This window comes from Rhinoderma darwinii, chromosome 2, assembly GCF_050947455.1.
Source record: "Rhinoderma darwinii isolate aRhiDar2 chromosome 2, aRhiDar2.hap1, whole genome shotgun sequence".
Taxonomy (NCBI): Eukaryota; Metazoa; Chordata; class Amphibia; order Anura; family Rhinodermatidae; genus Rhinoderma; species Rhinoderma darwinii.
Window position 1 is genome coordinate 323,154,230 of NC_134688.1, and position 25,477 is coordinate 323,179,706.

The following is a 25,477-nucleotide window of genomic DNA, read 5'->3' on the forward strand; positions in this document are numbered from 1 at the left end:
GTAGAAGCACAGGAGTTGGGGTCAGCTCCCGACCCTACTCTCCTATGCCCTGTAGCTGCCATATAGCATCTGTGTATGTGTTGTGAAGAGGCACATATACACATTAAAAAAATAGCAGCCCCCATAATAATAAGAAAGTATTAATAAAAATGTTTTAAAAAAATCAAATTTATTTAAATCTGACATTTAAAAAAATAAAAACACATAAAATAGGGAAAAAATTAAATGTATGATACCTTTCCATTTACAATTTATGGGGTACAATTCTCCAGTGGCACAAGAAATTGTGCACTGAAACGGCATATCAGTTGAAAAATTGCAATTTTTACTTGGTATCCTCCAAAGCGCATTCATTTCTGAAAATCAGTTGTAGGGTTGAACACTCACTACATTTCTTGATAAATGCTTTTAGGGGTGTAGTTTCCAAAATGGGGTAATTTCTCAGGGGGTTATTATTTGACCGCAGAGCCTCTGCAATTGTGAACCATTGCTGTGTAAAACGCCAAATTAGGCCGCAAACGCACATGGTGCTCATTCACTCCCGAGCCCTGTCGTATGCCCAGGCAAAAGATTAGACAATGACAGAAAAAACAACAAAGCGCACAATAGTGCATGAAACTGTGTATACGGGTGTGAGCAGAGTGCAAGTGATGCTAACCTTGTGCGGTTATGCTAGGAGCATAACATCCAGTGGAGCAGAATCCAAGATACCTCGACTGTATAGTGGTAATGAAGTTCGGTTGCAGCCCAGGACCCGGTTTGAGAGCTTGACAAGAAGTCTCAATACTGATATGGACGGGATAAAAAGAAGAACGAACGGGTATTTTCCAGGCGCTGCCGATGGGAATGTCATCCGTGATGAATACGATCCATTTGTCTCATGGATGGAGACAAGGTGAGTAGTTGAAAGGTTTATTGGTGCAGGTATATAAAACAACAGCAGACTGTTTAACAGCGGACTGTTTCGAAACCGGACCGGTTTCTTCCTCAGGTAGAATACAAATGAATAGGTGGGTGGGGTGTCGGTTAAATAACCGAGTTAAAGGTCGGTTTGAGGTAAAAACTACCGGGTCAGGTATACAGGTCAAATCTGGTAAACATACATATAAATACAATACAAATAATTGTACGAATAATTACAACCGTTAGATTAAAATGTGTCTGTGTGGTGTTTAAAAATTTATTTGACTTCCAATTGTTATATAATAAATAGTGATTAAGATTTTATTATTTTAGTTAAAAAATGTTATCTTAAAGGGAAATTGTCGCTAGAAAAAAATGTATTTTTTTAGTTAAACAATTAGTGTATAGGTGATTAAACATTGTTCTAATTTTTTTCACGAGTCAGGAAATATTATAAATTAGATTCTAATTTATAATATTTCCCAGCGCTGGTCACTAGATGGAGCAATTCCCAAAATTGCAGTGTTGCATGTGGTAAAGTAACCACATTGCTTTATGCTGCAAAATTTGAGAAAACTCACTCGCTCTAGAGAGCTCTCAGAATCCCCCCTCCTTTATCCTGGCTAGTGCTGGGAGAAACGACGGGATTGAATGGTCAAACCTCCTACACTGTGTGTCGCCATTTTTTGAGCTAACACACAGTGTAGTAGGTTTACATACAGTAGTAAACACACAGTAAAACACTTACATACACAGAAATAACTTACCTGCGCCAGCCGCTGCCGCTCCCTCCGGTCCGTCCGCTCCGTCTGCTACCTCCGCTCCAAGTGCACAAGTCCGGAAGCCGCGACCGGAAGTAGTAATCTTACTGTCCGGCCGCGACTTCCGGTCCACAGGAAAATGGCGCCGGACGTCGCACAGTTCAACTTGGACTGTGTGGGAGCGGCGCATGCGCCGTTCCCACACAGACGGCGTACAGCATAGTGGATGGAACGGGCCCCGTTCGCATTCACTATGGGACTGTATGTGCCGTATTCCATGTCTGTATGTGTCGTTAATCGACACATACAGAGATGGAAGAAAAATGGCAGCCCCCATAGGGTAGAAAAAATAAAAAAAAGTAAAACACAAACACACAAATAAAAAAATGTTTTATAAAACACTAAAATCAAATTGATCTAAAAAAATTTTTTTTCGTGACACTGGTCCTTTAACCCCTTAAGGAAAGTCACTCATGGACCTTATGACACAGCCTCATTTTTTAAATCTGACACGTCACTTTATGTGGTAATAACTCTGGAATGCTTTTACCTATCCAAGTGATTCTGAGATTGTTTTCTCGTGACATATTGTACTTTAAGTTAGTGAAAAAATTTGGTCGATATATTCAATGTTTTTGTGTGAAAAACTCCAAAATTTAGAGAAAATTTGCAAAAAATTAGCATTTTCTAAATTCAAATGTATCTGCTTGTAAGACAGATGGTTATACCACACAAAATAGTTACTAGCTAACATTTCCCATATGTCTACTTTAGATTGGCATCGTTTTTTGAACATCCTTTTATTTTTTTAGGACCTTACAAGGCTTATAAGTTTAGCAGCAATTTCTCACATTTTCAAGAAAATTTCAAAAGCCTATTTTTTTAGGGACCTGTTCAGTTCTGAAGTGGCTTTGAGGGCCTTATATATTAAGAACCCCCACAAATCACCCCATTTTAAAAACTGCACCCCTTAAAGTACTCAAAACAGCATTTAGAAAGTTTCTTAACCCTTTATGCGTTTCACAGGAATTAAAGCAAAGTGGAAGGGAAATTTGCAAATTTCATTTTTTTTTTTGCAGAAATTCCATTTTAATCCATTTTTCCTGTAATACTGAAAGTTTTTACCAGAGAAACACAACTGAATATTTATTGCCCTGATTCTGAAGTTTTTAGAAATATCCCACATGTGGCCCTTGTGCGCTACTGGACTGAAACAACGGCCTCCGAAGCAAAGGAGCACCTAGAGGATTTTTGGATCTTCCTTTTCTTAAATTATATTTCAGGCGCCATGTCAGGTTAGAAGAGGTGACTCCATTTGGGAAACTATACCCTTTGAGGAATTCATCTAGGGGTGTAGTGAGCATTTTGACCCCACAGGTGTTTCATAGATTTCATTAGTATTGGGCAGTGAAAATGAAAAATTACATTATTTTCCAATAAGATGTAGCTTTACCTCAAAATTATTTTTTTTTTCAACAAATAAATGAGGAAAAGCACCCCAACATTTGTAAAGCAACTTCTCCAGAGTACAGAAATACCCAACATGTGGTCATAAACTGCTGTTTGGGCAAGCGGCAGGACTCTGAAGGGAAGGCACGCCATTTAGCTTTTGAAGTAGAGATTTTGCTGGTTTGATTTCTCGGCACCATGTCGCATTTGTAAAGCTCCTAAAGGTACCAGTTCAGTGGAAACCCCCCAAAAGTGACTCAGTTTGGGAAACTAAACCCCTAGAGGAATTCAACTAGGGGTGTAGTGAGTATTTTGACCCCCCCCCCCCAGGTGTTTCATAGATTTCATTAGAATTGGGCAGTAAACATGAAAAATTTCATTTTTTTCCACTAAGACATAGCTTTAGGTAAAAATGTTTCATTTTCTCAACAAATAAAGGAGAAAAAGCACCGTAACATTTGTAAAGCAACTTCTTCAGAGTAGGGAAATACCTCACACGTGGTCATAAACTGCTATTTGGACACACAGCTAGGCTCTAAAGGGAAGGAGCGCCATTTAGTATTTGGAGTGGAGATTTTATAAGATTCGTTTTTTGACACTCTGTTGCATTGAGCTATAGTACCAGTACAGTGGTACTCCAGAAAAATTACCCCGTTTTGGAAACTAGATCCCTCAAAGAATTGATCTAGGGGTGTAGTGAGCATTTTGACCGCACAAGTGTTTTGCAAAAATGAGTAAACAATAGATGTTGCAGATTGAAAATTGCTGTTTTCCACAGATATGCTATTTCAGTGGCCAATGAGTTGTGCCCAGCTTGTACCACCGTAGACACACATCCCATAAATTGTTAAGTGGGTTCTCCAGAATACCCCATATGTGGTATCAGGGCATATGTAAGCTGTGAGGAGTAAATCAGGATATATGTAATATGTGCGGGTACATCAGGATATATGTAAGCTGTGCGGAGTATATCAGGGTATATGTAAACTGTGGAGTACATCAGGATATATGTAAGCTGTGCGTAGTACATCAGGATATATGTAACCTGTGCGGAGTACATCAGGATATATGTAAGCTGTGCGGAGTACATCAGGATATATGTAAGCTGTGTGGAGTACATCAGGGTATATGTAAGCTGTGCGGAGTACATCAGGGTATATGTAAGCTGTGCGGAGTACATCAGGGTATATGTAAGCTGCGCGAAGTACATCAGGGTATATGTAAGCTGGGCGCAGTACATCAGGGTATATGAAAGCTTGGCGGAGTGCATCAAGGCATATGTAAGCTAGGCGGAGTACATCAGGGTATATGTAAACTTGGCGGAGTGCATCAAGGCATATGTAAGCTAGGCGGAGTACATCAGGGTATATGTAAGCTGGGCGGAGTACATCAGGGTATATGTAAGCTGGGCAGAGTGCAACAGGTCATAAATAGGATGATGTAATAATGGGGTGAATGAATAATCCATGGATTGGTGTGGTACGCTTTGAACCAATCCTTTATACACAGGCCGGGATAATTGGGTATTATACAAAATATCTGCGCTCCAGTATTGCCTAATCTTTGAATTCTTCACTTGCCCTATAAGCCGCACAAGGCCCTAAAGTTTCCTCATCTCCGCTGCATCTACAGGGCCCACCTGTGGGGTCCAGCAAATGACAATGTGGGGTATTTAGTGAAATTCTACTGGACCTAAAAATGAGTCTGGGCCGTCATTTAGAATCATTTTGCATCATTGCGTTTTGAGAGTCATAACGTGTTATTTTTCCGGTGACGGAGCTGTGTGAGGGCACGTTTTTTGTGGAAAGAGATGTAATTTTTATTGGTTCCATTGTGTGGTACATGCGATTTATTTTTTTTATCACTATTTATTCCATTTTTGGGGAGATGAGGAAACCAAAAAACAGTCATTCCAGCACGTGTCTTTTTTTAAATTTTTTTTAGTGTTCACCATGCCGTATAAACAACATGTTAACTTTATTCTGCGGGGCGAGACGATTACAGCGACACCAAATTGATATCGTTTTTTTACGTTTCACTACGTTCCCACAATAAAAATACTCTTTTCTAAAAAGAAATCGTGTTTTAGTGTCGCCATTTTCTGACAGCCATAACTTTTTTATTTTTTAGTTTATATCGCTGCGGGACGGCTTGTTTTATGCGTGACAAACTGTAGTTTCTATTGCTACCATTTTTAGGTTACTTGCAACTTTTTGATCACTCTTTATTACATTTTTTTTGAGACAAGACGACCAAAAAATAAAATGCTGTCATTGTTTTTTATTAAAGAATAAAAATAATGTGATATTTTTATAGATCAGGCCGTTCCGAACGCGGCGATACCTATTATGTATAGTTTTTTTTCATATTTTAATTTTTTTTCTAATAATAAAGGAGTTGATCAGGGAAACAGGGCAAGTGTTGTTTTCATTATTTATTTATTAACTTTTATTTATTTATTTTTCGTTCACATTTTTTTTTTACATTTTTTACTTTTTCTTTTACACTGACCTGGGGACTTGAAGATCTGGTCTTCTGATCCCCGGTACAATACACTGCGCTACTTATGTAGTGCAGTGCATCGTAACTGTCATTTTTCATTTGACAGTTAGCATATTAGGTCCTGCCTCGGGCAGGACCTAATAGGCTACCGTACCTGGGCAACCAGGAAGCCTAGTAACGGCTTCCTGGTTGCCATAGCAACAATCGCCACCCGCGATCCATCGCGGGGGGCCCGGGGGTTACAGAGGGAGCTCCCTCCCTCTATCAACCACTTCAATGCGGCGGACGTCATTGACAGCCGCATTGAAGGGGTTAAATGGCTGCGATCGGCGGTAACAGCCATTGCAGCGGCATGTCAGCTGTGTATAACAGCTGACAGCCGCTGAAGATAAAGCATGCACAGCTCCTGTGCTCGCTTTATCTGCAGGGCGTAACTGTACGCCCGAATGCGGGAACTCACTTGGTTTTCGGATGTACAGTTACGCCCAAATGCGGGAAGGGGTTAAGAAATGTGTGTGTGTGTGTTGGTAAAAAGATCTATAAAAATATCTATGATAAAAATCTTATTATATTAATGGTTTAAGAGAATATCTGTGGTGTACAGTCTTATTTATTTAGCATCCGCGATTGTCATAGAAAAAACTCAGCATACAAATGAAGTATCATCCTATTTTTCAATTATTGTTGGAATTGTACTGAAGTCTAAATTCCACTTGGCTCATTTTATTCTTAAATTTCTTATATAGGTTCGTTGGTATTAGGCTGAGAAGACTGATTTAATGTTTTTTTTTTTATGTTACACACACACACACATACACACACACACACACACACACACACACACACACACACACACACACACACACACACACACACACACACACACACACACACACACACACACACACACACACACACACACTAGCTCATAACTTGGCCAAAAATGAACGTTTAAAAAAAAACAAAAAAACTTTACTGTTATCTACATTGCAGCGCCGATCACATGCAATAGGAGATAAGGGTTTGAGAGTCTGGTGACAGAGCCTCTTTAAGACCTTAAAACCAGAAGGTCTCAATGAAATCACAGAGACAATAATTTAATGAAACAAATTTATTCAAGATGGGGTCCATTAGACATAGATAGCTGATAAATTCGTTATATACAACAATATCTTTTAATAACCGCCAGAGACTGCATGAAAAAAGAAAACATGCATTTCTCACAATAAAAGATACAAAATATGACCACTCCGTTTCGAAGAAATACTGAAACAGTCTTGAAAGTAAGACTGAGATTTGTTTAGAAAGAATTAGTACATTTAATATCATCTGTTCCGAAAAAAGCATATTTATAGTGAAAGCGTGTGTATATATATGTATATATATATATATATATATATATATATATATATATATAGATATATATATAGATATCTATGTATATATAACATATAAAAAAAAACATTAAATCAGTCTTCTCAGCCTAATACCAACGAACCTATGTAAGACATTTAAGAATAAAACAAAATGAGCCAAGTGGAATTTAGACTTCAGTACAATTCCAACAATAATTGAAAAATAGGATGATACTTCATTTGTATGCTGAGTTTTTTCTATGACAATCGCGGATGCTAAATAAATAAGACTGTACACCACAGATATTCTCTTAAACCATTAATATAATAAGATTTTTATCATAGATATTTTTATAGATCTTTTTACCAACACACACACACATTTCTTAAGATAACCTTTTTTAACTAAAATAATAAAATCTTAATCGCTATTTATTGGAAGTCAAATAAATTTTTAAACACCACACAGACACATTTTTATCTAACGGTTTGTAATTATTCGTACAATTATTTGTATTGTATTTATATGTATGTTTACCAGATTTGACCTGTATACCTGACCCGGTAGTTTTTACCTCAAACCGACCTTTATTTAACCGACACCCCACCCACCTATTCATTTGTATTCTACCTGAGGAAGAAACCGGTCCGGTTTCGAAACAGTCCGCTGTTAAACGGTCTGCTGTTGTTTTATATACCTGCACCAATAAACCTTTCAACTACTCGCCTTGTCTCCATCCATGAGACAAATGGATCGTATTCATCACGGATGACATTCCCATCGGCAGCGCCTGGAAAATACCCTTCGTTTCTTCTTTTTATCCCGTCCAGGCAAAAGATTAGGGCCACGTGGGGTGTTTTATAAAACCAGGAAACACCGCATAATAATTATTAGAGAGCTGTCTTTTCATGGTGGCACAAGCTGGACACAACAGATTGGTCACTGAAATGGCATATCTATTGAAAAATTGCAATTTTCACTCTGCAGCATCCACTGCACACTAATTTACACATGTGGGGTCAATGTGCTCACTACATCCCTAGATCAATGCCATGAGGGGTGTAGTTTCTAAAATGGGGTCACTTTTTTTTTTGGTACATCAGGGGTTTTGCAAATGTGACATGGCGTCCGCAAATCATTTCAGCAAAATCTTTGTTTCAAAAGTCAAATGGCACTACTTTGCTTTTGAGCCCTGCCATGTGCCTAAACAGCAGTTTATGGCCACATTTTTGCTGTATAAGGGAGAAATTTCTTTTCAGATGTTGGGGGCTTTCTTTTTTTTTTTCCCCTTGTACAAATTAATTTTTTTTTCGTTAAAACTACATCTTTTTAGAAAAAAATATATTTTTCACTTATAATTCACACCCAATTCTAATTCAGAAAATAACCTGTGGGTCAAAATGCTCACTATATATAAACCCTAAATCAATTTCTCAATTGGTGTAGTTTCCCAAATGGAGTCACTTTTTAGGGCTTTCCATTGTACTGGTACCTCAGGAGCTCAGCAAATGTGACATGGCATCCGCAAATAATTTCCGCAGAATCTACGTCTTAAAAGCCAAATGGCGCTCTTTCCCTTCTGAGCACTGCTGTGTGTCCAAACAGCCGTTTATGACCACATATGTGGTATTTCCGTACTCTGGATTAATTACTTTACAAATGCTGGTGTCGTTTTTCTCCTTTTATTCCTTGTGAAAATCAAACATTTTGAACATAATCTACATCTTATTGGTAAAAAATAGAAAAACAATTCATGACGCAATTCTAATAAAATCTATGAAACACGAGGTGTCAGTTGATAAATTTCTTTCGGGTGTAGTTTCCAAAATGGTGTATTTTTGAGGGTGTTTCCTATGTTTTGGCACTACAAGATCTCTTCAAATGTGACATGGTGCCCAAAATATCTTCTAATAAACAGAAGGCACCAAAATCCACAAGGAGCTTCTTCATTTCAGGCCTGTGTTGCAGTCAAGTAGCACACCAGGGCCACATATTTTATTTCTAAAAACTTGACATTTCACCTCCACTTTGCTTTCATTCCTGTGAAATGCCTAAAGGGTTAAGAAACCTCCAAAATGCTGTTTTGAATACTTTGAGGGGTGCAGTTTTTAAAATGTTAGTGATTCACAGGGGGCTTCTGACCTATAGACCCCTCAAAGCCAGCTAAGGACTGAAATAAGTTTTCTGAATCTTCTTAAAAATATGAGCTGCTAAAGTTATAATGTGTCATGAGAAAACAATCTCCGAATCGCTTGAATAGGTAAAAGCACTACAAAGTTATTATCGCATAAAGTGAGACATGTCAGATTTGAAAAATAAGGCTATCAGGAAGTGAAAACTGACTGTAGCGGCAATGGAGTAAAGGGGTTGTCCCACCATAACTAATGACCTATCCACAGAATAGTTTATAAGTGTTTGATAGATGGGGGTTCCACCGATCACGAGAGTAGGCGTCCCCTGTTGGAATGGAAAGCTAGTACAGCAGTTGACTATCACAGTCAGTTCCATAGAGAATAAATAGAGCAGCAGCACACGCGCGTGCTTGACCGCCGCTCCCCTTTAAAGAGAGTCTGTCACCAGATTATAAGTGCCCTATCTCCTACATAATCTGATTGGCGCTGGAATGTAGATAACAGCAGTGGTTTTTATTTTGAAAAACGATCCTTTTTGAGCAAGTTATGAGCTAATTTAGATTTATACTAATGAGTTTCTCAATGGACAACTGGGCGTGTTTTTACTTTTTACCAACTGGGTGTTGTACAGAGGAGTGTATGACGCTGACCAATCAGTGACTAATCAGCGTCATACACTTCTCATTGTTCCAGCCCAGCTTCTTTCACTGCACAATCACACTGTGCTGTGGATCATGCTGGGCTGGAACAATGAGAAGTGTAGGACACTGGTCAGCCTCATACACTCCCCTGTACAACACCCAGTTGGTAAAAAGTAAAAACACGCCCAGTTGTCCATTGAGAAAGCATTAGCATAAATCTAAACTAGCTCATAACTTGCTCAAAAATGATAGTTTTTCAAAATAAAAACCACTGCTGTAATCTCCATTACAGCACAAATCAGATTATGTAGGAGATAGGGCATTTATAATCTGGTGACAGAGCCTCTTTAAACAGGGAACTCGGGACCCCTGTTCTCATCATTCATGAGAGTCCCCCATATTGGCTATCCTGTGGATAGGTGATTAGTTGTTGTGGGACAACACTTTAAGATAAAATTATGCTTGTAGCCACAAGTGGGCACTCGCTGCATTCAGTTGTATAAAGCTCCCTTTGAACTCAAGGGGGAGTAATATAAATGCGTATGCAGCAAACATACTGACAGCTGGAGGCAGACAGAACTTTGTAACTTAAATGCTTTGTGCACTAGTCATGTATTTTCTCAGCTGTCCTGGCGACTGGGTTTCATCTAGCCCTGTTTATATTTTATATAAAGGTATGCTTTTATTTTCACTATTTTTAATATGGTTTTTACAGAAAAAACGCAGTGAGATACCCTGTTACTGGGAAAACCAGATCTCTGGTTGTCAGAAGGCAAACTGTGCTTTTCATCACACAAAGGGGAGATTTGTGGATGGAGCATTCTTTCCTCCAAATAAAGGTAAATGTTTTAGAAATTCAACAATCCTTTCTAGATAAATGATCTTCCATCTGCTCGTGTTTTGCAGTTGACCTGATGCAATCTAAATATTCTTCCATAGCACAATTGATAAAGCCTGAATCATGTAAGCCAGATGTGCAGACCTCTCTACCATCGCCGGCTCCAACCAAGCTTTCTGTGGTCCCCACACCACAGCTACGTGGTATAAAGAAAATTGAGGCTTCAGAGAACGTTCCAAGCCCTACACATCCACCTGTCGTGATTAATGCAGCAGATGATGATGAAGACGATGATGGTGAGTTTGACTTGTGGGAAAACGGGGAATTTATTATAACTGGCATTTCATAGGTCAGTATTAATATAAAGAAAGTTGGAGTAAAATGCGCCCAATGCACACGCCTCTTAATTAAGTGCATCTCTTGTCGTCCCTATGCCAGAAAGTGGAATCCACGCCAGCCATGAGCTGTTGTAGACTTGAGTCATAATTTACACTGGATTCTATATTGGCCCCGCAATTTTCATTAAAGTTTAACCCACTTTTCAGAAAAGCGATGCGAGCAGCGGAAGCGGCAGAAAAGACGAAACTTTTAATACAAGTTGCGACTTCTCTACGCCAGAAAACTGGCCCAGAGAAGTTAATAAATTACCCCATGTCCAGGTTTGCTGTTCAATTTCTGTTTGCATTTAGTAAAAATCACCTTTGTCTGGGGGGGGGGGGGGGGCGCGCGTGCGCGCTATCTGCCTGAGCAAACTTTCTTCACTTGCTAGAGTATAAACAAGATATCACATTCCTAATCTATACCACCGCCCACTTACCTAAATATACGTTGCGTTACAATTCATACACATAAGTTACTTGTAGTTCTCACACACACACACACTATTTCTGTCCCACTCCCTCCTAAATAACTGTCCCTGTCCACTAAGGGTTAACAAGAGAGGTGGAGGAAAGGGTTACCAGGGGAGTCAAGTAATGAGTTAACAATGGGAACGTGCAGGCAGGTGGGAATGGAATAACCAGGGATGTGTAACTAGGGAAAGGGTTCCCAGTGGATGTGGAGGTCAACAAGGGTTAAATATGGACCCAGGGTCAGCAAGGGTTAACACAGGGACTCGGGGTCAGCAAGGGTTAACACGGGGGCAGGAAGGGTTAACACGGGGACTCGGGGGCAGGAAGGGTTAACACGGGGACTCGGGGGCAGGAAGGGTTAACACGGGGACTCGGGGGCAGCAAGGGTTAACTCGGGGGGCAGCAAGGGTTAACTCGGGGGGCAGCAAGGGTTAACTCGGGGGGCAGCAAGGGTTAACTCGGGGGGCAGCAAGGGTTAACTCGGGGGGCAGCAAGGGTTAACTCGGGGGGCAGCAAGGGTTAACTCGGGGGGCAGCAAGGGTTAACTCGGGGGGCAGCAAGGGTTAACTCGGGGGGCAGCAAGGGTTAACTCGGGGGGCAGCAAGGGTTAACTCGGGGGGCAGCAAGGGTTAACTCGGGGGGCAGCAAGGGTTAACTCGGGGGGCAGCAAGGGTTAACTCGGGGGGCAGCAAGGGTTAACTCGGGGGGCAGCAAGGGTTAACTCGGGGGGCAGCAAGGGTTAACTCAGGGACTCTGGCGCAGCATCGGTTAACACCGGGAGCAGACAGGGAGAGAGCGGGTTAAAGTGTAGCTGTGGCTACACTGATACTTAGCGTTGGTGGAGCCGTAGAGAAGAGGTCCGCAGGGCAGGCGGCAGGACATGTGAGCTGACTGTAGTGTGGGAGGCATATGTGTATGTACACTAAAACTTCCCTTTATGCATGGTCTGCTGAACCTGGGGCCTCGCCACCTGTACTCTCCAGTGAAAGGACGCTTCTCCTCTCCCCAGCGGCTCATTCTTCCTGCTTAAAGCGTACAGTGACCCGGTGGGCTTTGGAGGACTGATTTTTTTTCACCTGGTTATGGATATATATGTTAACTACTTCTGACTGAGAATGCAGGGTGCGCGGCCTACTTGCTCTATTTCTACTTGTGGCGTTGGACTTGCATATACAATATACTGTGCTTGCTGCTGGCTTTTCTTTCCAACTTCACCTGTATACCCCAGGTAATGCCAAAGTGTCCTCTGCAGATGCTGCCACACACCCACTTGTAGATGCTGCCACACACCCACTTGTAGATGCTGCCACACACCCACTTGTAGATGCTGCCACACACCCACTTGTAGATGCTGCCACACACCCACTTGTAGATGCTGCCACACACCCACTTGTAGATGCTGCCACACACCCACTTGTAGATGCTGCCACACACCCACTTGTAGATGCTGCCACACACCCACTTGTAGATGCTGCCACACACCCACTTGTAGATGCTGCCACACACCCACTTGTAGATGCTGCCACACACCCACTTGTAGATGCTGCCACACACCCACTTGTAGATGCTGCCACAATGTCCTCTGTAGATGTGCTGCCACAGTGCCCTCTGTAGATGTGCTGCCACAGTGCCCTCTGTAGATGTGCTCCGACAGTGCCCTCTGTAGATGTGCTCCGACAGTGCCCTCTGTAGATGTGCTCCGACAGTGCCCTCTGTAGATGTGCTCCGACAGTGCCCTCTGTAGATGTGCTCCGACAGTGCCCTCTGTAGATGTGCTCCGACAGTGCCCTCTGTAGATGTGCTCCGACAGTGCCCTCTGTAGATGTGCTCCGACAGTGCCCTCTGTAGATGTGCTCCGACAGTGCCCTCTGTAGATGTGCTCCGACAGTGCCCTCTGTAGATGTGCTCCGACAGTGCCCTCTGTAGATGTGCTGCCACAGTGCCCTCTGTAGATGTGCTGCCATAGTGCCCTCTGTAGATGTGCTGCCACAGTGCCCTCTGTAGATGTGCTGCCACAGTGCCCTCTGTAGATGTGCTGCCACAGTGCCCTCTGTAGATGTGCTGCCACAGTGCCCCCTGTAGATGTGCTGCCACAGTGCCCCCTGTAGATGTGCTGCCACAGTGCCCCCTGTAGATGTGCTGCCACAGTGCCCCCTGTAGATGTGCTGCCACACACCCCCTCTAGGAGTGGAACCCCCAGCCAGAGCGTTGCCGACACTTTGGCTGGGGATTCCTCTGCTGTTGGAGCCCCTAACGTCACTGTCCATACACTGTGACGTCAGGGGATTCTCCTGGACGGGAATGTGATATCAGGGGCAACATCAGAGCTGGAATCCCGGGCAGAGTGCTAATAGGCTCTTCCTGGGACTCAAGCTGTGCTCCTGACATCACTGGGACTCCGCTTTGGGGAAGACCCTGACAACACTGTCCATATATGGACAGCGATGTCAGGGAATTCCACAGAGTGCCGAAGCAGAGCCGATACTAGCGCTCTGCACGGGACTCTGGCTCTGGGGAAGCCCCAGACATCGCTGTCCATATGTGGATAGCGATGTCAGGGAATTCCAGAGTCCAGGAGCAGAGCATGTAACAGGAGCTCTGTGTCCCGCGGGCCGCAGATGACTTCCCCAGGGGCCGTATGCGGGTCGCGTGCTTGAGACCCCTGTCCTAGATAATAATGCCTCCTCTGGTGTCTTGTCTGAGATATACAGGCTGGTGCGGTAAAAAAAATAAATTGAGAAATTCTCCAGAGCACAGTCCATGGCTCCGGGTACTTCTCCTGTGCCGTCCTTGTCCCTGTTCTGGTTGATGGTTCTATGAGCCCTCCACTGCCACTTTCCCCTTGAGAGCCGTTGGCGGCGGCCTCCAACATGGATTCCAAATCTGCAGAATTACTAGCTGCCATTAACTCCTGTTAGTCCATGCTAGTCACCACAGTGGATGAATTACGGCAGGACTTTTTTTATACTGCGACATAATATGCAAAAAATAGGGAGCGCACCACTAAAACAGAACGCAGAATTTCTGATGTTGAAAATATACTGCGTCCTATCCCTACTCAGATTTCTGAACACAGAGGCTGGTGGTGGTCTCCGTTGAACGAGCTGATGACTTTGAAAATCGCATAACGCTCAACAATATCCGTTTTGTCGGTCTCCCTGTAGCTTTCCTTCAACTCTGGCTCAAGACCATTTCGGACAAAACAGTCTTTTCTTCATCCTTTGCTATAGAACGGGCACGTCATGTTCCTTCTCTTCAAGGACCTCATGGGGCATTACTTGCCCACATGCTGCATTTTTGAGCTAGAGATGCCAGGCTGTGAGGAAAAAAGGGGGATCTCCTTCTTAAAGGAAAAGTGTCATGATTTTCTTTTTCTTTTTCTTTTTTAATTTTTTATTTGTTTTCATTTAATAAAATATTATATTAACTTTTATTTATTTTTTTGTCAAATGTTTCTTTTTTTATTTAAGTAAAAAAAGTTTAATCTGTGAATGTGTCTCTTCACGAAACGACTCCCAGCATAGAAGATGGTTTATAAGGGGAAAGCCGGTCCCATTTTCGGGACCGGCTGCAGAGCGTGTGAGATTTTTTTTTGCATGTTTGTGGCGGGAGTGCGTGTGTGGGAGGAAGGGGAGCTTGTGTGTGGCGCGGCTGCATGTTTGGGCTGCACCCCACACCCCTCTTCGCTACAATCCCCCCGTAACTTCTAATTTTCCTGGCAGGCTTTCAGGAGAGGGACAATAGTAATAATAAAACACTTTTTCATCTATCTCATAGCTATCTATCGCATGTCTGTCTCGTAGCGGTCTGTCTTATATCTATCTGTCTGTCTCATATATATATATATATATATATATTGATATATTATAGTTCTAGTGTGTGGCAGTGCGTTGGGTGGGATTTGTTTTTTGAGCAGCCTCGTGTGGGGGAGGTTTGTGGGGGGAGCTCCATGATGCGTCAGAATTATTAACTAGTAATATTTCTGCTGGATCTCTAGTTCTTATATCAGTTCATTGACCTCTAGTTTATTTTGCGGCACAGGGGAGAAGACAGATGTCTGCTGTAGGTGGGTAAGTATTTTTTTTATTTAGTGATCGGGTACTGGGGCGGCCGCAGGCTGGTACTACGAGGCTCGGGTGGGCCAAAAACCGTGGCCCTTCCCACCCTGGTAATGCTATTCTGCGGCTGCTTTATTATTGTATCTTGCTGGTTATGACAAATTGGGGGGGGAACCGCACGTCGTTTAAAAAATAAATAAAAATAAATTCACTAAAATGACGTGGGGTCCCCCTCATTTTCATAACCAGCCAGATACAACACAGCAGGCTAGCATTACCAGGGTGAGAAGGGCCACTGTTTTTGGCCCTTTTTAGCCTAATAAAAACAGTCTGCAGCCGCCCTGGTACACGACCATCGCTGTAGATGGTCAGGTTCTGTATTATACCCGGCCCTTCCCTATACCCCTTGTGGCGATGGGTACTCAGGTAATAATGGGGGGGGTTAGTGCTAGCCTTTTTTATTGGCTAGCACTAAGCCCCGCCTTAGTAATGGACGTCGTCAAATCGACAACAGCCATTACTAAGGTGCTAATAAAGTATTACAAAACAGAAATATAACTCCCTGTTCACACAGATTTTTGCCATGGAAACCGCAACGAAATCGGCGCCATAAAACCCCCAAAATTGCCCCGCATTGGTTTCAATGTGATGGAGAGGCATCTTCTTCCTAAGTGGATTTGGCTGCTGGTGGGGGGAAAAAAAAGCATTGTGTCCTTTCTCGGCGCAGCTTCCACCTCTGACCTCCTATTGAAATTAATGTAAGGCAGAAAAAAACCTGTGGTGTTAGTTTCCAAGCGTTTTTCGTGGCGTTTTTTACTCGCCGTCCTTGCATTTGATTTAATGGCCGTGGGCAAAAACCGCAACGAAAACCACGGACAAAAAAGTGCAGGCAGTTCAAAATCTACCTCAAAATTCCTGAAGGAATTCAGTGGCAGATTTTATTTCCGCCTGCAAAAAACGGTGTGAATAGGGCCTAAGAGTGTATTTACCCAGTGTGGTTTTGCAGCGGTTTTCCCGTGTGGCTGAAAATCACATCGAAAAATGCATGCGTTTTTACAACAATTTTTTTCTATGCGGTTTTCGGCCGCATGGCGAAAACGTGTGAATACACCCTTGGAAAAAATTTTTTTATTGAAATTAAAACTCCACCACACAACCCTCGGTAACCATTTTATTTAAAAAAAATGTTTAAAAAATGAAGGTCGACGTAGTCCAAATAGTCTGGCAGAACCTTGACAATAAAAAAATAAAGTTCGTAAGATGAAAAATAATATAACGTACCTACTAGGGATGTCACGATACCAGAATTTGGACTTCGATACCGGTACTTCGTTTAGTATTGCGATTTCGATACTTTGCCAACCGTAATAAAAAAAAAAAGAAAAGTTCTTCCGTTTTCTGATGTGAGGCGCGTGGTGTGATGATGAATTTAATCTCCACATCCCTCACATTAATAGTAATTAGCCCCATCGTGTTTCTCAGTCATAATGGGTTAATATGTACATGATGGGGGTCAATAACTATTAATGTGAGGCACATGGATATTAAATTCATCACACCTCGTGCCCCACAATAAGTGATAGAAAGCTGTTTTCATTTTATTTTTTTACAGCGTACACATCATAAATGATGCAAAAAAATAGTTGTGCAGGTTATTACGGCCGCGCCAATACTGAATGTGTGTGTATTTTATGTATTGAGACTTATTTTAAGGTTTATTGTAAAAAAGGTGTATGTGTATTTTTTTTAAATTGAACATTACTTTTATGTTTTTACTTAATTTTTTAAACTTTAATGTACTGGCATATATCTACATTAACCTGTGTACTGATAGTACACAGGCAGTTGTTAGGACATACCCAAGTATGCCCTAACAGGAAATATGATAGGACAGCCCTGGGGTCCTTCAATAAACCCTGGGCTGTCTGTCCATATATGGTATGTCCCTCAATCGTGTCACAGGAATTCCCTATGACGCGATCCAAGGGGCGTCCCCCCCCCTTCTCATTTTCCCCTGAATGCTGCAGTATGCTGTGATCGCAGCATTCACGGGAATAACGGCGGGGATGAGAGGTTTCTCTGATCTCCGCCGTTATAGAGCGGTGCTGCGGCTGTATAATAGTCATTCCCCGCTCATGACAGGAAGTGCGTGCGCGGTCAGCATGAGGAGATGCGGCGTTTCAGGCACTGAAGACAGAACATGGGGGTGTTTTGTAGAGTGCCCGTCATGTTCTGTTTTCAGTGCCGCCGCTCATTAGTAAAGCGCCAGCCGCATCGCATCATCCTGACCCCGCGCACTTGTCATCAGGACTCCGGAGCACGGCAATGACTGTATCACACAGCCACTGCCCCGCTCTCATACATACAGCTAAGTATCGAAATACATGAAATAACGGTATCGAACCGTTTGGGGATGCAGAGTATCGAAACAGTTTCGATGCATCGTGCATCCTTAGCACCTACAGCAGACTTCTGTCTTCTCCCTTTTTAAAATGCAGGCGTTTTTCGTGTTTTGTGAGCGCTTTTCACACATTTTTTGGCGCATGATCAGGACTCCCACTGACAATGGGAACATTTGGAGTGGTTTACGCACCAAAGAATTGACCCGACGCCGCCTCTTTTTTAATTTTTTATACACAACTCTCTTTTTAACAACGCTCGCGTAAACATCAATGGTAAATCGCGTTGTGTTCACTCACAGCACACTTTACCATTCATGTTAAATGGGAAGCTTAATCAAGCAAAAAACGCATAAAATACACACCGTGAACCGGTTAACTGATTAGTCATTCACCACAGGTTCTTCCTTCTTGACTTTCATCATTCTCTGCCTTCTGGTGTGTTCATTAGCTTCAGCCAGCTACATTGTACAATCTCTTAAAAAATGGGAGCTGGACAATGCTTAGCAATTTGAAGACTCCTTTTCCTGACTTGTAGCCAAAAATAGGGAGGGGGGTGAGTCTCCCTCCCACATTTACAGCAACTGTGAGTAAGGTTGCTTCTGCCTAATTCACCGTGCTGTAATTCTTGAAAGTGCTCGCTTTGGTGGCCAACGTAGGAAACATGTAAATTTATTATTTAATGTTTAATAGTTTACACTTTGTGGAAGAAAAAAAAAAATATGATAAAAATTCAAGCAAGTTACTTATATATATTTTTTTTTAGATTCGCGGCACATTCCCTTTAACGTGTATCCTATTACCCAGACTTCTCAGTTGCTATTCGGAAATAATTTGTCCAATTCAGAGACTCGCAAGGACCTACGGGAGAAGGGGTACAGATATGCCATGTTTTATTCTACAAAATTAGGGGTTGTAGATGTCCCTACATTCAGATTTTTATCAGTCCCAGCTGAGGCCATGGCCTGGGCAGAGGCTGCACCTCAGGACTATGCAATGTGTTAGCGAGTAGCTTAGTCAGGGACCACTGGACCGGTCAGGTCCGCGGGACTGACTGATTCAGTGAATAGTGCTAGCTAGATACAGCTGCTCCTTATAGAGAATACAGAGCAGCTGTATCTAAAAATGTAAAACACATTTTTTTAAGTATTTACAGAGTTGCACAAAAAAGATACACCTTTTTAATAAAAAAAATTTTTGGGCCTTTCAAAGGTTTACATAGCTCTTAAGAAAGGATATGGGACAGTAGGAATCTGTAAGAGTCGGATGCCTCTCTGGCTTCTGCAAGAGAGCACTGAGCGCCTCACGCATAGAGGCAGGCAAAAGCCCCCATTCCACGACGGCAGAATATAATTCTAGAAATCTTGGTACTAAAACGTCACAACTACTATTATACCAATCACTAATCAAGCCGTCCAGCCCTGGGCCTTATTAGTGATTGGTATAAAAGACTGAATTGCGTTGGTAACATCCTCCTTGGGGATCGGAGCCTCAAGTTATGAGGCTTGAGCCGTCAAAAGGCGCCATACAGGAAGCCCTCCCAAAAACTCTGGATCACTGAGGGGGAAACATCACATTTCAATCTATAAAGGGTGCTATAAAAGTGAAGGGAAATCCAATTGACATCCCCAGGGGCATTACGGAGGGTACAACATAGTTACATAGTTTGTACGGTTGAAAAAAGACACATGTCCATCAAGTTCAACCAAGGGATGGGAAAGGGGAAGTAAAAAATGTCTACACATAGGAGCTAATATTTTTTTGTTCTAGGAAATTTTCTAAGCCTTTTTTGAAACCATCTACTGTCCCTGCTGTGACCAGCTCCTGCGGTAGGCTATTCCATAAATTCACGGTTCTCACAGTAAAGAAGGCTTGTCATCTCTGCAGGTTGAACCTTTTTTTCTCCAGACTGAGGGAGTGCCCCCTTGTTTTTTTAGGGGGGTTTTACATGGAACAGGATTTCACCATATTTTTTGTATGTGCCATTCATATATTTATATAAGTTAATCATGTCCCCCCTTAGTCGTCTTTTCTCAAGGCTAAATAGGTTTAGTTCTTTTAATCTTTCCTCATAACTTAGATTGTCCATGCCCCTTATTAGCTTCGTTGCTCTTCTTTGTATTTTTTCCAACTCCAGGGCATCCTTTCTATGAACTGGAGCCCAGATGGAATGGAAGTATAAGGCTGTTCAGAACATGTCAAATACTCTAATAGTCTACCGGTTTTGTCACCAAATTCAAATATACATGCATCAGTGGACAACCACAACAACCGTTTTTTGGTTTGTTCTGTAGTAAGGGTAAAAAGATCCCTCTGAGCATGCGCCCATTTACTCTTGGATGTGTGTTGGGGATCCGCAACATAATCCCGCTCAGTCCTCTGCACATCTGCTATAAGTATAGCCTTACTAGCTTTGCCCTTCTATACCAGCCACAAATGCATTGTAGTTTTATACGCATCCCATTTAATCAGGGGGTCTGGGTGGGAGGAATTGACTGCCCAATAGTCATCATGGGCTTTGGAAACTACAGTCTTCATTACAGGGGAGGTTAACCAAGCAGGATGAAGTCTCCAAACCTTAAGTCGGTCGTAGGCCCAGCTAAGAAAGTTAAAATATGGGCAGAGTGGTTGCATATCCCCCTAGGGGCAAAGTCAATAGAGGAAATTGCTGCCAATAAATCGAGAGATGCCAGGGCTAGATCAATACTGGAAAAAGTTTTATGCATCACGGTATAAGTATATTTCTTATCCATAGGGAATTTCCATCTCCATGTATCTGTAAAATGAAGAGCCAAAGACCATGTTTTAAGATGTGCAGAGGCCGAGTCAGGATCACCCGTACGATCCATAGAGGCATCGGGCACTGCATCAAAATCCCCAACACGGATGATTGGACACACAGGGAACTCTCACAATTTCCCAGATACCAATGTTAGCAATGCTGGGTCCAGGGGAGGAGGAACATACAAGTTTACCTCATATAAACCCATGTAGTACACAATTTAGAATTATGTATCGGCCAAAATGACCTTTGGTGACCCAAGCCTGTTTAAGAGCAAGAATTTTTTTTTGTCCTGTCAAATGAGTCTCCTGTAAACAAATTATGTCCGGGGAATATTTTTAACAAAATCAAGAGCAATAGCCCTTTTAAATTTGGAGTTTAAGCCGTGCACATTCCACCTTAAGATCTGAAGGGGCGCCATAGTACAATTGATAAGTGCAATATAGACGGAGATCATCTGTGACCAAGGTAACGCAGGAAGGGAGAGACAAGAACACACACACACCGCACCATTTTGGGGTATATATAATTTATTGATTAACTTCTATTAACTTTCTTGGGGGGGAAATAGAAAAAGGAAACAACGCAATTTCACCAATTTTTTTTGCATCCTAAATTGACGCCGTTTACCATGTGGTATAAATAACACACTAACTTTATCCAGTGGGTTGTTACGATTTTTTTTACTACTTTTATACAGTAAAACACGATTTTAAAAAAAAAATGTCAATTTGTGTCCATGTTTGAAGAGCCATAGCTTTTTTATTTTTTCGCCGATGCAGCTGTATGAGGTAGTTTTTTTTTTTGTTTTTTTTTGCGGGATGACTTGTTTTTATTTCTACAATTTTGAAGTATGTACGACCGAAAACTGCAATTCTTTATTTTTTACGGCGTTCGCCGAGAGGGTTAAATAATGTAATGGCTTTATAGTCCGGGTCGTTACGGATGCGGAGATACCGAATATGTGTAACTTTTCTTTTTTTTTATTTGTTTTTTCATAACAAAAAAAAATTTTGTAAGGGGGGAAAAAAGTCGTTTTTTTTTTCTTCTGTTTTTACTTTGGATTTTTATTTATTATAATCTTATTAAACTTTTTTAAACTTTATTAGTATCACTAGGGGACTTCACCATGCGATCATCTGATCGCTTTTATAATACACTGCAATACTTTTACTGCCTGTCCGTTCAAAATGGACAGGCATCTGCTAGGCCATGTCTCTAGCCTTCATTAGGGCCTCGGCTGCCATAGAAGACACCAGCACCCTGCGATCGTATAGCAGGGTACCGCTGGGGTGAGAGGAAGCCCCCGCTCCCTCCAAAACCACTGAGATGCGGTGCTCGCTATGGGCGGTCACTTATGGGTTAAATGTGGAAGTGCAGACCTGTACCCACTAAGTAACAAGAACAGTAGTTCCTGACTAAGCTACGAATTGTCGCATATGCATTGTCCCGAGACCTCACCCTGACCAGGGAAAAAATTGGTTAATGCAAAATATAATCAGTCAAAATCCTAAATTCACCACTACTCAAAATATAGATGTCCCCGAGCAGTCGGCTAAGGGATACTCGTTTTGATGAAGTTGAGAAGATCAGAGTAATAAACCAAGGGAGACTCAAACGGGCAAACAGCTCACACAGGCAGGGGGGGGGGGCAGCTTCTACCCAGGCTAAGGCCCTATTCACACGACGGGGTTTCCCGTCCATGTGACGGCCGTTCAAAAAAAGGCCGTCGCACGGCCGCAGTAGGAACAATAGACCTCAAATGGGGCTATTCACACGACCGATTTTGTTTTTTTTTGTCAGCCAGAGAAACCCGGCCGTCAAAAAATGGGAAATACACTATTTTCGGCCATTCTCCTGGCCGCCTGGCTCCTATAGAAGTCTATGGGGCCGGGTAATACACGGCCATCACTGGAATGTGTTCCCGGTGACGACCATGTCTTCCGTTGCTTGCTCTCTCCTCCTCCTCACAGTGCGAAGTCCATGTGAGGAGGAGGGTATTTTTTTTGCTCCCTGTAGGAGCGGAATCCCCAATCCCTGGCCACAGCTTCGGCAACGCTGTGGCCGGGGATTGGGGATTCCGCTCCAGGAGAAGCCCCTGACATTACGGTCCATATATGGACACGGTGACGTCAGGGACTTCTGAAGCGGGATCCAAGGCGCTGTTGCTGGTGTTTCCGCTCCATGAGAAGCTGTGGCCGGGGATTGGGGATTCCACTCCTACAGGGAGCAAAAAAATACCCTCCTCCTCACATGCGCTTCACACTGTGAGGAGTAGGAGGAGAGAGCAAGCGGCAGAAGACAGGGCCATCGCTTGGAACACATTTGAGTGATGGCCGTGTATTATCCGAAAATAGGGCATGTCCCATTTTTTGACGGCCGGATTTCCTGGGCCGTCAAAAAAAGCAGTCATGTGAATAGCCCTATTTGGGGGTCTATTGTTCCTACTGTGGCCGTGTGACGGCCAGGAAACCCTGACGTGTGAATAGGGCCTAAGGCCTCGGCAGGCGACTGAAAAATCTGGTGCCAGAGCCATCCACAACTCTCAACTTGGCCAGATACAACAAGACATATTTACATCCCTTCTGCAGCTTTTTGTAAGCGTGTTAATTGTGTATGTTGTCTCCGTACAGCAACAGAAAAAATCTGGGTAGCAGGAGAAAATGTAATAGATGGGGAAGTAGTGGCCAGGGCGGACCCCCAGGTAAGGAGACAGCACACCGACCACAGGAGTAATTAGCCAGTCTGACCACCTACCTCACAGGACTAGGCCCCACAAGTCCAGATTTCTAAGATAGCGCTGTCATCGGTGATGATGTCATCCAACTGCCTTGCGTAAGTCCGCAGCCCTCACCGGCTATCTGAAGATGGGGCCAGTCTGTAGGCAGCAGGGGTGGACAGATGTCCGTGTCCTGAAGGCAGCTCTTTGCAGCATCTGATAAGTGCCAGCCGTTAACACACCAGGCCCACGTGTACCGCCGAGGTCCCGCTCCTGGCTGGAGTAACGGCTGCCGGAGAGGGAGCAGGCTCTCCCTCATATTCAAGCACTGAAGCAGGATGGCCGAATAATCAGCATGATAACGGGTCAGGAGCTCTGCCCTGCATGTCTGCTCAGCCCGACATTTGGCCATGCCTCCACAAAGACTATTTCTTAACACTGCTTCTGCACATCATGACCCTTCTATGGGATTTGTTCTCTCTTGACTCTTGTAAAGCCTTTAATTATATTGAATAGCAATACCCCTGGATACTTCTGTCTCAGTTGAACTTTGGCCCTAGATTTACTGCCTTATTTCGTCTGTTGTTCATCTTACAGTAGGTGTGGTATCTGCAAGGGCTGTCCGTTATTCCCAATTTTATTTGCCCTTGCCATTGAACCCTTTGCGTTTGGATATTTATCAGTCGCCTACTATACAGGGCATTTCTAGAGGTTCCCTAATTGTCCATGTTTGCTAATACCCTAGTTTACCTGGCGGATGATGGTCCTTGGTCCTTCCTTGGCTTTCCTACTGGATCTTGTTGAGACTTTTGGTGCATTCTCGGGGATAATGGTGAATTGTTCTATATCGGTAATGTTCCGTGCCTCTCATCGGTACTGTTCATGGCAAACTCATCTTATTCCCTTACCGTTGGCCTCTCAATTTCAAATACCTTGGGGTTCTCATTTCCCTTAATCTATTAGATTACTCTGCACTCAATTTGGACTCCTTAATAGTCTCCACCGAGTGGCAATTAAAATCATGTCACTCCCTTTCTTTAACCCCTTCCCGCTCCTTGACGTACTATTACGTCATGGCAGCTGTATCGTTCACGCTCCATGCCGTAATAGTACGTCTCGGGAGTAACGGCCGTTTCGGCCGTCCTCCCGACACATACAGGAGCTGTGACAGCTGCTGTCTTGTTCAGCAGCTGTCACAGCTCCTACAGCGGGGACCGATCGCTGTGTCCCCGCTGATTAACCCCTTAAAAGCCGCGTTCTATAGAGATCGCGGCTTTTTAGGGGTTAAGCTGCCATCGCCGGCCTGCTACGCGATAGCGGCCGGCGATGGTGACTATGGCAACCGGACACCAAACAATGGCGTCCGGCTATGCCATAGACGGAAGCCTAGTGGGTCCTGACAACGTCAGGACCCACTATGCTTGCTGTCAGTGAGTAGCTGACAGTTCTAATACACTGCACTACGCATGTAGTGCAGTGTATTAGAATAGCGATCAGGGCCTCCTGCCCTCATGTCCCCTAGTGGGACAAAGTAATAAAGTAAAAAAAAGATGTGTAAAAATAAGAAAATAAAAGATTTCAAAGTAATAAAAGTAAAAATCCCCCTTTTTCCCTTATCAGTCCTTTATTATTAATAAAAATATATAAACAAACAAATAAACTATACATAATTGGTATCGCCGCGTCCGTAACGGCCTGAACTACAAAATTATTTCATTATTTATCCCGCACGGTGAACGCCGTAAAATAAAATAATAATAAACCGAACCACAATCACAATTCTTTGGTCACTTCACCTCCCAAAAAATTGAATAAAAAGAGATCAAAAAGTCGCATGTACCTAAAAATGGTATTGATGGAAACTACAGTTCGTTACGCAAAAAATAAGTCCTCGCACGGCTTTATTGATTGAAAAATAAAAACTTTATGGCTCTTAGAATAAGGTAACACAAAAAGTGAATGATTGTTTACAAAACGTATTTTATTGTGCAAACGCCATAAGACATAAAAAAAAACTATAAACATCTGGTATCACCGTAATCGTATCGCCCCGCAGAATAAAGTGAATATGTCATTTATAGCGAAC

The 25,477-nt window shown here is 42.8% G+C and overlaps 1 protein-coding gene across 11 annotated transcripts in view; it reads left to right on the plus strand.

Moving 5' to 3' along the window:
* The window catches only part of ZC3H11A (zinc finger CCCH-type containing 11A), a 212,637-nt gene that overhangs the window by 62,447 nt on the left and 124,713 nt on the right, over nt 1-25,477 (plus strand). For 10 of the 11 annotated variants that reach the window (XM_075853611.1, XM_075853614.1, XM_075853604.1 and 7 more), the window contains 2 exons: nt 10,460-10,583; nt 10,684-10,878. In XM_075853611.1, coding sequence (XP_075709726.1) covers nt 10,460-10,583; nt 10,684-10,878 — 319 coding nt within the window. Of the gene's footprint in view, nt 1-676; nt 896-10,459; nt 10,584-10,683; nt 10,879-25,477 lie in introns of all 11 variants that reach the window. The other variant, XM_075853613.1, reaches the window with a different exon arrangement.